Raw genomic sequence first — 16071 nt, 5'->3', positions numbered from 1 at the left:
AAACGCAAAAGTCAATTTTGCTCCCTTAGTTTATCACTTCTTCACTTTTCATCCATATAGTTTCAGTTTTGTCAATTATGCCCCTGTAGTTTCATAATTGTAGCAATTCAACGACAAGTCACAAATTTTGCCAATTTCTTTCACGACGTCGTAGGTATTTTCATCCATTTTTAGTTTTAAGAAAAATTAGAAACTTAAAATTAATTTTTTTAATTGCAAACAAGAAACATACAATTGATTTGTTATTGAATGAAATTCCCAAGTATGGGTGTACATCGGTTCGAAACCAATAAATTTTTATCAATCCAATCCAATTCAATCCAATTTTTTATTGGATTTGAGATTTTACAATCCAATCAAATGTGTTCGGATGTCAAGATCCAATCACTACTACAAAAAACACTTTGCGCGATGAAATAAGTTTGTTGCGCTCGTCGCGCAAAACTTACGCGATGAAATTTTGGTCGCATATGATCCGTAACGTAAATCTCGTGAAAATAGGGTTTGAGCGACGAAACCTAATCTTCGTTGTGCATAGCTATTTTGTGCGACGAACCTTAACGTCACGCAAATCTACCTTGCCCGACGAATACTAATGTCGCGCAAATATTTGTGCAACAAAATATTTTTTGTGTTTTAAAATCTTTTAATTAAAATAAACTAATTTAATAGTTTGCGCAACGAAATATTTTGTCGCGCAAGGTTTTTGACTTTTTGTTTTATTATTTATCTTATATTAATTTTTTCAAATTTTTACCTTTTAAATTTAATTTGATTGTATGATTTTTTTAGTTACTTTAATTTAAATTGACATATTCAAAATAAAATTACATATGAAAAATAGTGATCAAATTATCCAATAAATATATATAATATTCAAAATGTACACATAAATTAACAAAGTACAATAATAAAATCCTAATACAAGCCTATTGTGGTGGTAGTGGCGGAGGATATGTTTCGATAGCGTCCTAATCCTCAACTTTAGCCGTCAAAGTCTCGACGATTCCTTACAAGAAAATAAATATGGTCAAATAACAAAAAAAAAAAAAGACAAAAAATTGGCATAATCTCCCCTAAAATTGTTATACCACAAATCCAACCCAAACTCCAATCCTCACCCTATACTCAACCCCAAACCCCACACAAACTCAAAACTAACTCCAAAAACACATATTAATGAAAAAAAATTTAAAATTAGGAGAGAATATACCTTTTGACAAGATTGAGAGTGAGTGAGAATGAGAGGGAGAAGTGAGTGTGAGAGAATTAGAGAAGATAGTGAGAGAGAAAGAGAGATGAGAGAGTGAGTGAGAGTGAGAGATAGTGAAAAGAGAGATGAGAGAGTGAGTGAGAGTGAGAAAAAGGTCCGGATTTGGGGAGAGGGAAAGAGAGAGGAGAGGTAAGAGTAGAGAAAAACATTGAGAAAATGGTGGAGGAGTTATTTTGGTTTTAAAAACCGTATCACTTTGCGCGACGAAATATGGTGCAAAGTCTTCAAAAAAAAATTTATTTAAAAAAAAAAAAAAAGTGTCCCATTTTTGGTGCTCACCCAAATTTTTAGAGTTTTGTGCAACAAGTTGTTAGTCGCTCAAAATTTTGGCGGCCAAAAAATTTCCGCATCCTTTTTTAGGATACTTGCCCAAATTTTTGGTTTCTTTACGACATAAATTGATAGAATAGGGACACATTGGACCTACATTTATGTACCTATTTGGGTTTCTCCTTCTCTTTTGACACTCCACATTGCTATCCAAATTCCAAAAGGGTGGCCTTTCAGCCAATTGTTACGACCATTATACCTAATTACATTATTTAATCAACTTTCCTGCTGCCTGCAAAATTGAGTTCATTAATTCAACTTCTGTCCGAAATGAAAGCAATATGATATCAGACACATATGAGTTAATGTGAAGAGATAATGTGGTCCTCCTACTACTTGGACTCAATGCAATCAAATTTAATAATGAGTTGAATGGACAGCAGCTCCAGCTAGATATAGCAACAAACAAGGCTTCTTCCCCCTCCTCCTCAAAATGATGTATTTGGTTCTATCATTACAAACAATGGGTTTTTGCCACGTGTTGGGCTACTGTGCACGCCTGTAGCTATACAGGTTTATAATTAGGAATTTAGGATCGATTTTTTAAGATGCTGGCTTGACATCACTAACTTTAAGGGGCGTGACATTTCGATCTCAAGTTGTGTTTAAAACTCGAATTATCACAATCTCAGATGAACGATTCAAAATTTTATAGGACAACGATGGGAAAAATTACAAAAGTTAAAGAAACAAATGTAAAGAAAATCCAGCCACAACACAACTGAATATTTAAATCGTAAAGCATAACGTAACACAGAGAAAACTAAACAATCATTGGAAAAACAGAAATCACAAACACAGTTGAAAATGTTATTTTGGAAAACAAGATATGGGATCAGATGAGTGAATGAGGACGAGCTTACAACTCCAGTCTCAGTGTCAGTGTTAGTGGTGTCTATCCCCCTCACTTCCCCCTCATTATTGAATTGCCAGGATGCATATCATTGCAATATATAGATTTATAGTGAAACAACTCACCTGGACCTGGGAAATGATAGTTTTTGTAGGAGAGACGTTAGAGAAAAGTAATGTGCAAGAACGAAAATTCTACAAGATAATGCTGTGCATAACAATAACAACATCCTTAACCAAAAATACTGTCTCAAAGTAACCCTCAGTCATCCAACAAAGTCTTGTAACCAAGAAGAAAATATTTCCAGTACATAAACAATAGCAACAGCATTTAGATTTATCACCCATCAAACGATGTATCCAGTACATAAAATCTGTCTACAATTTCTGAGCAATAAGTTTTATGAGAAACTTCATGCAAAGATAAAATCTGTTGTATGGGATCTTAGGTTGAAACAGAGGTTCTCCTATCGTCCCATACAAAACAAAATAAAATAGAAATTTCATGAAACAGAATTAATACCAAAATTCCAGATACAAGTGAGAAGGCATTTTCACCTCCTGCCAAACCCACGTACACTGTAATACCTTTGTGGTCGTCAAAGATGCACCAGTTCATTGTCCACAGATGCAAATTAATTTCACAGTGATTCTTTTATCAACGGCAACAAAGCAGGATCCACTTCATCTTTCGACAGTAATTGAACTAACAACTCCGTTGTTGATGCATCTTCAGATAAACCCTTCTCCACCATTTGTTGAATAAGTACCATCGCCCTTGATGTCTCTTTGTTACTGATAAGCCCTCTGATAATTGTGTTATATGTGCAACCATTTGGAGAACAGCCTTTCCCTTCCATTTCAACCAGCAACTTTTCCGCTTCACTTGTTAGGTCCCTGATACAGAGTCCATTAATCATTATAGTGTATGTCCTCACATTAGATTCAAGTCCTTTTGATGATAAACCACAAAAGAGATCCCTTGCAGTTTCAATTTTTCCAGCTCTGCACAAACCTTTAATAAGAATACTGTAAATCACAATATCAATATCCAACTTCTTTGCTCCCATCTCTCCAAACAATTGCATTGCCCTAGAAAGTTGTCGGTTTTTACACAGGCCACCCAGTAAAATAGAATAAGTTCGAGCATTAGGAAGTTGGCCACAAGCTTGCATCTCGTAGAACAACTTTTGAGCATTCTGTACTCTACCAGCTTTGCAAAAACTATCCAGAAGAGTGTTATAAGTTACGGTATTTGGAACTAGTCCCTTATGAGACATATCCAGAAAAAGCATCATGGCCTCATCTATGTTTTTAAGCTTACAATATCCATTTATCAATGTGTTGTAACTAACAACATTAACCATCGAGCCCTTGCTAAGCATTAGTTCAAAAACATTTTGTGCCTTGCTTATTGGATAGATAGTTTCAAAATATTATATTAAAAGATTGTCTTTTTTAGGCAAAGAAATTCTATTCAATTTGTTATTTAGTGAATAGTTTTTCAGACTCTGATTCTCTTTCGTTTCTTTGCAACATAAATTGATAGAGTAGGAAACACATTGCCCTACGTTTATGTACCATTTGGGCTTCTCCTTCTCTTTTCACACCCTCCACATTGCCATCCAAATTCCGTAAGGGTGGCCTTTCAGCCAATTGTTATGACCATTATACCAAATTACATTATTTAATCAACTTTCCTCAAAAGGGTGGCCTGCAAAATTGAGTTCATTAATTCAACTTCTGTCCGAAATGAAAGCAATGTGAAATCAAAAGGAGAACTACCCGATCCTTTTGTTTCGTTTATAAAAACTACTGTATGAATGTGTAATTGTAATAATTTGAGGCTGAGGGAAGGTCCCATTAAGACCCACACCATCTCTTTGAATTTGAGACTATTTGATGTGAAGAGAGAATGTGATCCTCCAATATTGTTCCTACTACTTGGACTCTATGCAGCTCCAGCTAGATATAGCAACAAACAAGTCTTCTTCCTCCTCCTAAAAAATGATGTACTTGAGACTTGACTTGATCGGTCGTTTTACCTTCTTGGCCTAAGAAAATTAAGTTCCTTACCCACCAAGCACAAGTAAGATGGTGATTCGAAGAAATGCTACATCAATACAACTAATTTGATTTAAATTTGATTAGGGAAATCAATGGGATTTTGTTATGTTATCAAGTACATCACCAACTTTAAGGAGTGTGACATTATGCTGGCTTGTTTAAAACTCGAATTATCACCATGTGAGATGGACGATTCAAAATTTTATAGGACAATGATGGGAAAAATTATCTGAGATGAACGATCCAAAACCACTATCACAATCATTCAGAACCATGTGGATCTCATCTGTTCTTTCACCTGAAATAGACAACCTTTACTTCCCAGTGAAGCACAAAAGTATGAAATAATAACCAGCTTTTGGTTGGGGAGCAAATGGGCTCCTATTAATTGGATATTGGAGAGTATGTACATATTAAAGAGCAGCCTTTTGCATGTGAAAGTTACAACGCATGCGCCAATTTAAGGCAACAGACTTCACTGATAACTTAAGCAAGTAGATTGCTAATCCAAATACATTTCAAACAGCCAACATAACAATGACAACATCCTTAACCAAAAATACTGTAATACCTTTATGGTCATCAAAGATGCACCAGTTCATTGTCCACAGATGCAAATTAATTTCACAGTGATTCTTTTATCAACGGCAACAAAGCAGGATCCACTTCATCTTTCGACAGTAATCGAACTATCAACTCCATTGTTGATGCATCTACAGATAAACCCTTCTCCACCATTTGTTGAATAAGTACCATCGCCCTTGATGTCTCTTTGTTACTGATAAGCCCTCTGATAATTGTGTTATATGTGCAACCATCTGGAGAACAGCCTTTCCCTTCCATTTCAACCAGCAACTTTTCCGCTTCACTTGTTAGGCCCGCGACACAGAGTCCATTAATCATTATAGTGTATGTCCTCACATCAGGTCGAAGTCCTTTTGATGATAAACCACAAAAGAGATTCCTTGCAGATTCAAGTTTTCCAGCTATGCACAAACCTTCAATGAGAATACTGTAAATCACAATATCAATATCCAACTTCTTCGCTTCCATCTCTCCAAACAATTGCATTGCCCTAGAAAGTTGTCGGTTTTTACACAGGCCATCCAGTAAAATAGAAAAAGTTTGAACATCTGGAAGCTGGCCACAAGCTTGCATCTCAGAGAACAACTTTTGTGCATCATTTATTCTACCCACTTTGCAAAAACCGTCCACAAGACTGGAATAAGTAATCGTATCTGCAACCAGTCCCTTATGAGACATATCCAGAAAAAGCATCATGGCCTCGTCAATCTTTTTATGCTTACAATATCCACTTATCAATGTGCTGTAACAAACAACATCAAACATCGAGCCCTTGCTATGCATTAGTTCAAAAACCTTTTGTGCCTTGCCTATTTCTCCTCGCAAACAGTAACCATCCATAAGTGAAGTGTATGTAAACCTATCAGGTTCAATATCTCTTTCAATCATCATTTCGACCACACCTTCTGCTTCCCCAACCATACCCTCCTTACAAAGTGTGTCTACCAAGATATTGAACGTGCGCACATTTGGAAAGATATTTTTACTCACCATGTCATTCAACAACCTTGTAGCTTCTTTCCACTTGCCTAATTTGCAAACTCCATTCATCAAAGAGTTATAGGTAATGACATTTGGGGCAATACCCTTGCACATCATTTCAGAGAAGAGGTTTAATGCATCATCAACTAGTGTATCCTTACAAAGACTGTCGATGATTGTGTTATAGACAACTAGGTCAGGCTTGCAAGCTCCTTCCTCCATCTTCCTAAGCAACTGAATAGCAGCAATATTGTTACCTTTCATGCAAAAGCCCTTTACTAGTGTGCCATAAGTAACCACATTAGGCTGACAATTACCTCCCCTCATCATCTTGTGGAGAAGGGTTGCCGCCTCCGCCACTCTATTCTCGCGAAGAAAGCCGTTGATTAGAGTGTTGAAGGTAGAGACACTTGGTTCAAGACCAAGTTTGAAGAAATTTCCCAATACGGATAAACTAAACCCCATTTGGTTTAGATGACAATAACAATTTATGAGAATGTTTAGAGTACAAACATTAGGTCCAATTCCCGACACACCCATTTGGTTATACAAGGAGATGATGGAAGAATAATGTTTCAATTTCGCAACTTGACCCAATATTTGATTGAAACGGACAACTGAAGGCGGAGGACGCATTTGAAGCATTCTATCATACACATTGAAAGCATCCTCAACAGTTGTGATTTTGGGTGAGTTTCTTACTGGCTGCTCTAGTTGGGTTCTTGTAGATTTGATTGGTTTAGAAGGTTGCGAGTGAAGGAAAGCAAAGTAATCGTTGGCGAAAACAACAAGAGCGGAGTTAGAGTGAAGACAAGGCATACCTCTCCATCTCCTGCTGGTGCAATAAGAAGACGACGAAGAAGCAGCTATATTCCGCATCATCATCTTCAGCATCTCTCGAATAATAGCACTGAGTAAGAAAATATGCAAACCTAGCCCTCATTCAAAGGCGCTTTTTGAGATTTCTACTTGTTGGAGTGTGCACGGCCTCAGGATCCTCTTCTACTTTTTTATTTTATTTTTTTGGACAAACAGGTCCTCTTCTACTTACTAGAGTACATTTTGATCCCTTTATCACTTCTTCATCATTATAGTTTCAGTTTTGTCAATTGTGCCCCTTTAGTTTCATTCAACCACAAGTCACGAATTTTGTCAATTTCTTTCAAGACGTCATGGGTATTTTCTTCCATTTCTTGTTAAAAAAATATTAGAAACTTAAAAGTAATTTTTTTTAATTGCAAACAGGAAACATACAATTGATTTGTTATTGAAATGAAATTCCCAAGTATGGGTGTACATCGATTCGAAATCAATGAATTTTTATCAATCCAATCCAATCCAATTTTTCTTGGCCTCATCAATCCTCATCCAATCAATTATGTTTTTTGAGGGGAAGAGAATTATGTTTTTATCCTCATCTCCAAATTACTAAAACTGTATCCATTTATACAATTTATGTTTTTAGAGGCCAATTGTAAAGAACAAGTGAGGGGAAGAGAATTAGGTTTGTCCCAATTATGTTTTTCGAATTTTATAAAGTTATATTTCTAACTATCTAATGTCTTTGAATGGCGTTCCAAAAAAGCCTTTTTTTTCTTCCATCAAAGCCATCCCATTATAATATTGACTTGTATACAACATAGTATTTTAATACGACAAGCACAATTCAAGAAAGAAAAAAAATTTCACATGTTGGTTTAGAATCTGAAACACGAAAAAAAAAATTCACTCTTTTATTACCAAGAAAAAGACTTGGTTAATTCTTTTATTTTGTTTTATAATTGCATAGAAGATAATATTTTATTTGATAAAAATAAATAATGTTATCACAATGAATCTCGAGCCTTTACATTTAAAACCTATACAGTTTTGTTTATATAACTTTTTGTTAGCAATGATAATATCTTTATGCAATACAAATAAGTATGCAACTGAATTAGCCCAACCCCAAGAATTCTATGGGGAGAATTCTATAGTGCCCTCCCCATAGAATTCTTCTTCAATCCAAAGCATTGATAATATCGAAATTGCAGAAGAAGTAGGCCCAGACCAGGTCAAAGTTTAAGTTGGAATATTGGGCCCTCAAATAGAAAAAAAATCTCAAACTTTCAACATGCGGCACTGGACAACTGGGCAGTAGAATTTTCTTGACCCAAGAAGAAAGCAAGAAGAAGGAAATAGAAAAAATTGACCACTTACTGACTGACTGACTTTTATAGATAACAAACAGAAACCTTTGTTTTTGGCTTTGGCTTTTCCACATTCAAATTTGAAAGTTGAAAAGTTTGAAACAACAAAAAGCGTTTAGTGTGGTGGCTGTCAGAGACAGGCCTGTGGTGCCAAATGGTCCCTCCATAGCTTTGCCTCACCAATATTCAGGGAGGTCACTCCTCCCCCAGCTTTTCTAAATTTATAGGCTCTCTCTCTCTCTTCTCCTCTTATCTTCTCTGTGTGTATCAGTTTGAGAAACTGAGCAAGACTTTCTTTTTTTCTTGTTTTTGTTCCTGTATCTCTCTCATAGAAGTTTGACAAACAGAAGGAAAGAGATGGAGAGTGAGGATAAGGTGAAGAGAGAAGGTCTTCCTTTGTACGGAGGCAAGTACATACAGTATAACATTCTGGGTAACCTCTTTGAAGTCTCCGCCAAATATGTTCCTCCTATTCACCCTGTCGGTCGCGGTGCATACGGCATCGTTTGGTATCTCTCTCTCCCTCCCTGTTATTTATTTTTTATTAAAAAATTCTGAACTTTTTGCTTTCTCTTTCAGTATCAGTGTTTTTTTTTTTGCTTTTTGTGGGCTTAGAAATGGTATATCTGTTAGGATTCTGGTAAAAGCTGAGTTGGACTTTCACCATGGAATTGAAAAGTTGACTTCAAAATTGAATTGGGTAGGCTTTAGCTTAGTGGGGTTTTGTTTTTCTTGGGTTCTAAATCTGAGATTCAAATCCAATGAGCCACTACTTCATTTTATTCAATTCTGTCTTTATTGTTTTGACTTTGGTTTGGTGCTTTTGTATTTGAATTGGAAAGCGAGGCTTCTTGCTCATACAACTATCAGGAACTGTTCAAAAAACTTGTGGAGATAGATAGCTCTTTCAAATATTCTTACTGCACTCATTTGATAAATTTGGGAGATTTCTTGGTGAATATGTGGAAATATGTATCTTGATTTTTACTTAATGTACTCGTGAGGCCAAAAAAGAAAAGTAGTGGTGGTTAACATTTTCTGATGGCAGCTGTGCAACAAACTCTGAGACAAAAGAAGAGGTTGCAATCAAGAAGATTGGGAATGCATTTGACAATAGGATCGATGCCAAGAGGACCCTTCGAGAGATCAAGCTTCTTTGCCATATGGATCATGACAATGTAAACCTTTTGCATTCAAATCCCATATCCTCTGCTGTTACTTCCTTTAGCAAATTTGGAAATATCCAAATATGGATAAATGCTTGTTTTTTAAATGTTTGGTCAATGCTATTCATAAGCATACCATAAACTGAAAATCTTATTATAGGGAGTTTTGTTGTTAAGGCTAGTTACACTCGTTTCTTAACTTGTTTTACTGTGAATAATAATTGTATCATTATTTTGCAGATTGTCAAAATTAAGGACATCATAAGGCCAGCAGAGAGGGAAAAGTTCAATGATGTTTACATTGTATATGAACTAATGGATACTGACTTGAATCAGATAATACACTCCAGCCAGGCTTTGACAGATGATCACTGTCAGGTAAGTAGAGCGTCGATATATTCTGGACATTTTTTAGTAGGGATGTGAGAACTAGTTATAGAATAAGGTGAAGCTATTAAGTTTATGATGTCGATGAATCAAGTTCTTCATTGTTCAACAACAGCTCCTTGTCTCTTTGAACAAGAAAATTAAAAGTGACTGCTGCTGCTTAATTACGATTGACATTCTTTACATTTCCAATCAAGATACACATAGGTTTAGTGAATGAGGGGAAACAATCTAACTTGTAGGGCACTGTGTAAGTTAGTGTAACATAGAAGTGTGATATGTTTGATTAGGACCACCTCCGGGCCATTATGTATACCAATTTTTCCCCTTAAATTTGCAAAGGCTATTATGTAATGCGTCAAGCCATTCAATGATTAGTTACTTTGTATTGAACATCTGGTTCGTACTTGCTTCTTTTGTTTACTGCTATTTATAAAGTTGTTGTTTCTGTTACTAATCTCTCCTTCCTATGTGTTAGTCATGTTGTATTAGCAACATACATGCTCTGATTGCAGTATGAATATGCAACCCTATAAATTCTTTGAGATTGAAACTTAGATCACTTATCTTAAGTGACACGTAATGTTTTTGGCAGTACTTCCTGTATCAATTGCTGCGGGGATTGAAGTACATACACTCTGCAAATGTTTTGCACCGCGATCTGAAACCAAGCAACCTGCTTCTCAATGCAAATTGTGACCTTAAGATTTGTGACTTTGGGCTCGCTAGAACTACATCAGAGACAGATTTCATGACAGAATATGTTGTAACTCGTTGGTATCGAGCCCCTGAGTTACTGCTCAACTGTTCAGAATACACTGCAGCCATTGATATTTGGTCAGTAGGTTGCATTTTCATGGAGATTATTAGGAGGGAACCACTATTTCCCGGTAAAGACTATGTTCAACAGCTGAGTCTCATAACTGAGGTACTCATTTTCTCTGTAATTCTCTTGCAGTTCTTGAACTTAATAGATGTGATTTAGTGTCAGTTGAGTGTTGTTACATTGTGGACATCCTTTTAGAAGGGACGTCACAACTAGTTACCAATTTGAAAGTTGATACTATTAATTTACGATATTGATGAATCAAGTTTGTGATTGTTCAAAAACAGCTACTAGGTTCACCAGATGATTCAGATCTTGGATTTTTAAGAAGTGATAATGCTAGGAAGTATGTTAAGCAGCTCCCACATGTCCCAAAGCAACCCTTTGTGCAGAAGTTCCCAAACGTCTCGCCACTGGCAATTGATCTTGCAGAAAAAATGCTAGTTTTTGATCCAAGCAAGCGTATAACTGGTAAGTCTCTTAGCATTTGGTAATGATTAATCTTCAATTTTCTCACTAATTTTCGAAATACTAATATCTACCGTCTCATTTGTCATATATAAAAAGTTGAGGAGGCACTGAATCATCCATTTTTATCAAGTCTTCATGAGATCAATGAGGAGCCCGTTTGCCCATCTCCTTTTGTCTTTGATTTCGAGCAGGCAACCCTGGATGAAGAAGATATAAAGGAGCTCGTATGGAGGGAGTCTCTACACTTCAACCTGGATGATATGTTGGGATAATTTTTGTCAGCAGCGATCAAATTTCTGTTTCTGTTTTTTTTTTTCACTGCTGCCACTGGCATCATGTTTAAAGGATGCTTTTGGTTTCGAAAGGTTGGTAATTATCATATGGCGTTCTCCGGCGTGTTGAGTGGATGAAATGGCAGCTTCATAACAAGAGTGGTAGTGTTGGTGTATAAAAAGAAGGCTTTGTTTCTCCTGGCCTTGTTTGGATTTTGATGTGTTTTGTATATTGTAAATCCAATATGATTCAAAACCAAATAAAAATAAGAATATTACCGGGAAAAAAGCTCAAAGTGATTATTCTCCTCTGCATGTTGTGTTGAACTTCTTATGAACACCTTGAGAACATTCATGATAGTGCAGAAGATGAGCAATATCATGGTATGGAGGGATGAGAGTGTAGAGATTTTAGGTTCAAACTTAAAAATCTAATTTCCACACCACTTGCGAAGTCCTCTAAAATCTCATTTTAACAAAAGAGTAGAGATTTTCTGTTTAGTAGTTGTCGTTTGCGAAATTTGGACTTAAAAATCTTCTAAAATATCATTGAACTATTGACCATTTTAAATAAGACGGTAGATATTAGTATTTCGAATAGTAAATTATTCCAATCTTCTTTATATGATTTAGCCTGAATTATAACCGGTCCAATAGAATCGTTTTAAAAAATAATTCGATCCAATAATAAACCGAAAAACGATTCTATTAAACCAGTTATAATTCGGGCTAAATTATAAGAAGAAGATTGATATAATTTACTATTTACACCCAAACCAAACCAAACTAAACCAAACAGTGCCATCCTTTCAATTTCTCCAGGTTTTCTCGTTCAGGGCATCTAGTTAGTTAACTTAACCCGCGGGTGGCCTAAATCAAGTTCAGCCTCGCTTGTTTTCTCAGAGCTTCCGAATACTGAGAAAGGCGGGTCATCCTAAATCGAGTTCAGGCTCATTATTTTTTGGACAGTGAGTAACTAACTAGTATTGAAAACTCATAAGAAAGAAAAACAATGAGCCTCCGAATACTGAGAAAGGCTTCGCAGACGCAAAACGCGAAGCAATTATCCTCCAGTTTCTCCAAATTCACACGATCATTCTCTCAGCTCTCCTCACAGTCCAAACCGTCCGTCAATCCCTCCTTTTCATTTTGTTTCTAATTTTTTTTTAAAGGAGAAAAATTTGATGATGTTCGTGAATCGTGAGCACAAATTGGGTTTGATTATGATTAATTTGGCAGGCCTTCCTTTGGCATTGCGTTCGACATCGACGGCGTCGTTTTACGCAGCGAAGCTGCCATCGGAGGCTCTCCTCGGGTCTTCAGAAGATTATACGACGATTCTGGTACCCTCACTTCTTATACCCACCTCCCAATTTTATTTATTTTATATTTTTTTAGGATTTTATTTGAAATTTTTTCACTTTGTGGGCAGGTAATCTTAGCATTCCGTACGTGTTCTTGACAAATGGTAAGTCTGTTGATTTGCATTTTTATGCTGGGTTTTTGCCACGTGTTATAATCAAAGTAAAATGGTTTTGTTTTGTTCTGTTTTTGTTTTTTTTGTCTGTTTCGAATAGGTGGTGGGTTTACTGAATCTAAAAGAGCCCTTGAGTTAAGTGAACTTTTGGGTGTCAAGATTTCACCTTTACAGGTATTTTTGTTAGAATGACCACAAATTTGATTATTTTATTCAAACTTCTATCATTACGTACTTGCAAATCTGTAATACTAAATACTATTTTTTGACTGCATGATGTTGCATGCAGGTTTTACAGGGCCATACACCTTTTAAGCAGTTAGTAAACAGGTATGCATGTAAGCTTGAGTTATGGGTCAGAAATGAAGTTTTGTTTAACAAGTTATAGAGGGCGTCTTAGTCTTGCATTGAGTATTGGCAGTGTTGGGGCATGCTTCATTTTTCTCTGCCAACATTGTATACGCCTCTAGGATAAATGTGGGCATTAATAGTTGGGTACCTTAGTGAGAATTACACATGGTGAAAATGAACCTGAGTTCTGTATCTAAGCAGAAGCATTTCATTGTTACTTAATGGCAGCACTATGGAATTCCATAAAGGATGCCAATTTGTCACTTCACAACCATGATGTGGAGTGATAATCAAATTGTCACAACTTATTGTGTGAACAATCCTGATCTGTTCTGTTTGTTTGATTGATAAATTTCATCTTTGTCTCATTGTATTCTTCTATTCAAGATTTACAATTTTGACTACAGATTTGAGAATGAACTCATTGTTGCTGTGGGGAAAGGAGAACCTGCTGCAGTTATGTCTGAATATGGATTTAAGTATGTTTCTGGTTAGATTGTCTAGGCTAATTTGATTTTGGCATGTTGAATTTCTTCACAAATTTGAATAAAATGTCTGATCTGATCTGAGATTTTTGCTCTTGATTTTCTTTGGGGTTTTTTCCCCTCGTTTCAGAAATGTTCTTTCAATTGATGACTATGCGTCCTGCTTTGAAAACATTGACCCACTAGCACCGTATAAAAAATGGACAACTAAGCAGGTTAAGGAGGTTGCTGCCAGAGACCTTGTATCCTCACAAAGAGTTCAGGCGGCGTTTATAGTTAGTGATTCTGTTGATTGGAGCAGAGACATTCAGGTTATCTTGGACAAGTTTATTTGATCATGATGCTATAGGACCTCATGTATGTACATTCACATTACCAAGAGGATTTAGGATTAATCAATGCCTCATGTTTGTTAGCTAGACATATGAATTACTGAAATGCTATCAATGCTGTCTTTCAAATACTTTCGACAATTTCACCTTATTCCCACTTTCATGTTCTGTTAGAATTTCTCAAATCTATATGTTAGCCATTTTATAATCATTAAAGTATCAATTGACTAATGATGGATGTTTATACCAGGTTCTATGCGACATTTTAAGAACTGGTGGTCTTCCTGGTCGGGAAATAGGACACCAACCACATCTTTATTTTGCGCATGATGACCTTGCATACCAGGTTGATTCTCCTTCCCCTGTAATAAATTAATTGTTTTCTTGACTCCAATATCAATTCTTGGGTTTCTATGAACTAGTTTTGATAATATAAAATATGTATGATCTACTGACAAGGTTCTACTAAAGGTAGGCTGCTTTTCCTACTGAGCGTTTTGGAATGGGAGCTTTCAGAATTGCACTAGAATCCATCTTTAATAGGTAAGCGTAGAAATGTCCAAAAAGTGTATCATTGTACGTTTTCCTTCTAATCTTTCCATTAAAATGCTGAGATATGCTCTTCTAAACCCCTTTTGAATGGGTCGTAACTCAACTGACTACAATTCCACTCAGATGAATTTGTAGCTGATCTCTGAGTTCAAAAGACGGCTCACTAGTTGAAATGGGATGGAATACATGAATGCTGTTTGATGGTGCTGATCATAAATTTGGGTTTTGTCAAAGTTTTAACCCTTAGTTAAGTTATACGAAATATAGCTTTGTGTGATGATTATATTTCATATTACGTACCTTATGAAGGTTAAAGACTAAGAGGCCGATCAAGAGTTTAAGACCAACATGGGAAAAGATAATATGAAAAGATATGTGAAAATTAGAAAAGAATGGAAAATGTGAATTCATTTGGTTGACCTCATATGACTAGGACAAAGGCAAGGATGCTGATGATGATGATTTCATGTGATGAGTTATGCATCATGCTAAAGCTGCTAGTTCAAATTAACATGCAGAATCCATCCTCGTGCTCTGGAGTATACAACTTTTGGGAAACCAAATCCATTTGTATTCAATAATGCAGAACTTGTACTTAAGCAACTTGTGTCAGCTCTTCATGATAATCTTCAAGTTGCCAATCAAGCAAATGCTGGAAGTTACCAATTCAAAACACTGTATATGATAGGAGATAATCCTTCGGTTGACATCTATGGTGCACGACAGGTTTGCGTCTCTTGGACTTGAATTTTGATTGCATAGTTTCTACATGAGTAAAATGAACACTATTTAACTTAAAATCAGAGAAGGAAATAATCAATCATATTTTTCATTTCAGGCGGGTCATCCTTGGTTTTCTATTCTGACAAGGACTGGGGTTTTCAAGGGAAAGGAAAATCATGCCGAATTTCCAGCGGATCTGGTAGTTTTTTAAAACTTTTCTGCCTGCATGAAAATGTAGTATCATGTTTACTTTATAGTTCGTCCTCTCCTCTTTCTCAGGTGAGGGGTGGAACTTGAGTTTATAGGTAAAGATGTAATTGCAAATCTCATGCATTCAGATTTGTTAACAGATACCTGACTATGCTTGTGCAGGTTGTTGACACTGTGGAAGAAGCTGTAGACTTTGTTTTGAGAAAGGAATGCATCTCTTAGAGTTTTATTCTGTACACTTTCTTTTTGCGTTCCCCCCTCCCCTTTAGATTTTATTAATTTTTGAGAAATTTATTTGTGGTTTACAATATTTTTTGAGAACTCCATCTGAAAATATATTTTTAAATTTTATAAGGAGAATTTGGGGGAAGACAATTGAGGTGACATCTCAGATGAACCCTAGCTAGGCTCTCAATTTGGAGAAACACTTACATGAAACGAGGACAGCACTATTTTGCTATCCCCAGTCAATCATGGTATGCCACGCTTGATAACTTTTCCACGTGATAGACTGTGATTAGCTAGGAATAGCAAAACAGTGA

The 16071-nt window shown here is 36.0% G+C and overlaps 4 protein-coding genes across 5 annotated transcripts; 2 read left to right on the top strand and 2 right to left on the bottom strand.

The window, feature by feature from the left end:
• Positions 1–2990: 2990 nt before the first annotated feature.
• Positions 2991–3865, bottom strand: LOC103323693 (uncharacterized). The gene has a single exon (XM_008225703.3). It carries the CDS (start codon positions 3838–3840, stop codon positions 3097–3099), a length of 744 nt encoding a protein of 247 aa, XP_008223925.3. The 5' UTR covers positions 3841–3865; the 3' UTR covers positions 2991–3096.
• A 1100-nt stretch (positions 3866–4965) lies between these two features.
• On the bottom strand, positions 4966–7141 carry LOC103323703 (uncharacterized). The gene has a single exon (XM_008225712.3). The coding sequence runs from the start codon at positions 6980–6982 to the stop codon at positions 5147–5149; it is 1836 nt and encodes a 611-aa protein (XP_008223934.2). The 5' UTR covers positions 6983–7141; the 3' UTR covers positions 4966–5146.
• Positions 7142–8332: 1191 nt separating this feature from the next.
• Positions 8333–11688, top strand: LOC103322343 (mitogen-activated protein kinase homolog NTF6). The gene is made up of 6 exons (XM_008224250.3): positions 8333–8786; positions 9326–9455; positions 9684–9821; positions 10426–10758; positions 10944–11127; positions 11224–11688. The coding sequence occupies exons 1-6, from the start codon at positions 8635–8637 to the stop codon at positions 11397–11399; spliced, it is 1113 nt and encodes a 370-aa protein (XP_008222472.1). The 5' UTR covers positions 8333–8634; the 3' UTR covers positions 11400–11688.
• A 580-nt stretch (positions 11689–12268) lies between these two features.
• LOC103322353 (hydrolase family protein / HAD-superfamily protein) lies at positions 12269–15889 on the top strand. 2 transcript variants are annotated; one of them, XM_008224259.3, is made up of 12 exons: positions 12269–12524; positions 12639–12742; positions 12832–12867; positions 12977–13050; positions 13166–13206; positions 13635–13706; positions 13843–14023; positions 14295–14390; positions 14520–14587; positions 15115–15322; positions 15435–15518; positions 15692–15889. In XM_008224259.3, the coding sequence occupies exons 1-12, from the start codon at positions 12412–12414 to the stop codon at positions 15749–15751; spliced, it is 1137 nt and encodes a 378-aa protein (XP_008222481.1). In that variant the 5' UTR covers positions 12269–12411; the 3' UTR covers positions 15752–15889. The 2 variants fall into 2 exon arrangements, with proteins under 2 accessions (XP_008222481.1, XP_088906587.1); XM_089050461.1 differs by lacking the exons at positions 15435–15518; positions 15692–15889 and having other exon boundaries at positions 15030–15315.
• Positions 15890–16071: the final 182 nt, after the last annotated feature.

Source organism: Prunus mume, linkage group LG1 (assembly GCF_029339155.1).
Source record: "Prunus mume cultivar Tortuosa linkage group LG1, ASM2933915v1, whole genome shotgun sequence".
Taxonomy (NCBI): Eukaryota; Viridiplantae; Streptophyta; class Magnoliopsida; order Rosales; family Rosaceae; genus Prunus; species Prunus mume.
This window is presented reverse-complemented; position numbering and strand designations above follow the sequence as displayed.

What these genes read in the sequence shown, in the direction of transcription:
- LOC103323693 (XM_008225703.3), bottom strand. Translation starts at nt 3,840, where the DNA reads ATGCTTAGCAAGGGCTCGATGGTTAATGTTGTTAGTTACAACACATTG.
- LOC103322343 (XM_008224250.3), top strand. Translation starts at nt 8,635, where the DNA reads ATGGAGAGTGAGGATAAGGTGAAGAGAGAAGGTCTTCCTTTGTACGGA. An exon ending in GGTGCATACGGCATCGTTTG is followed by an intron (nt 8,787 to 9,325) that starts GTATCTCTCTCT and finishes TTCTGATGGCAG; the next exon opens with CTGTGCAACAAACTCTGAGA. An exon ending in TGACAGATGATCACTGTCAG is followed by an intron (nt 9,822 to 10,425) that starts GTAAGTAGAGCG and finishes TGTTTTTGGCAG; the next exon opens with TACTTCCTGTATCAATTGCT.
- LOC103323703 (XM_008225712.3), bottom strand. Translation starts at nt 6,982, where the DNA reads ATGCTGAAGATGATGATGCGGAATATAGCTGCTTCTTCGTCGTCTTCT.
- LOC103322353 (XM_008224259.3), top strand. Translation starts at nt 12,412, where the DNA reads ATGAGCCTCCGAATACTGAGAAAGGCTTCGCAGACGCAAAACGCGAAG. An exon ending in CTCTCCTCACAGTCCAAACC is followed by an intron (nt 12,525 to 12,638) that starts GTCCGTCAATCC and finishes TTAATTTGGCAG; the next exon opens with GCCTTCCTTTGGCATTGCGT. An exon ending in CCGAATTTCCAGCGGATCTG is followed by an intron (nt 15,519 to 15,691) that starts GTAGTTTTTTAA and finishes ATGCTTGTGCAG; the next exon opens with GTTGTTGACACTGTGGAAGA.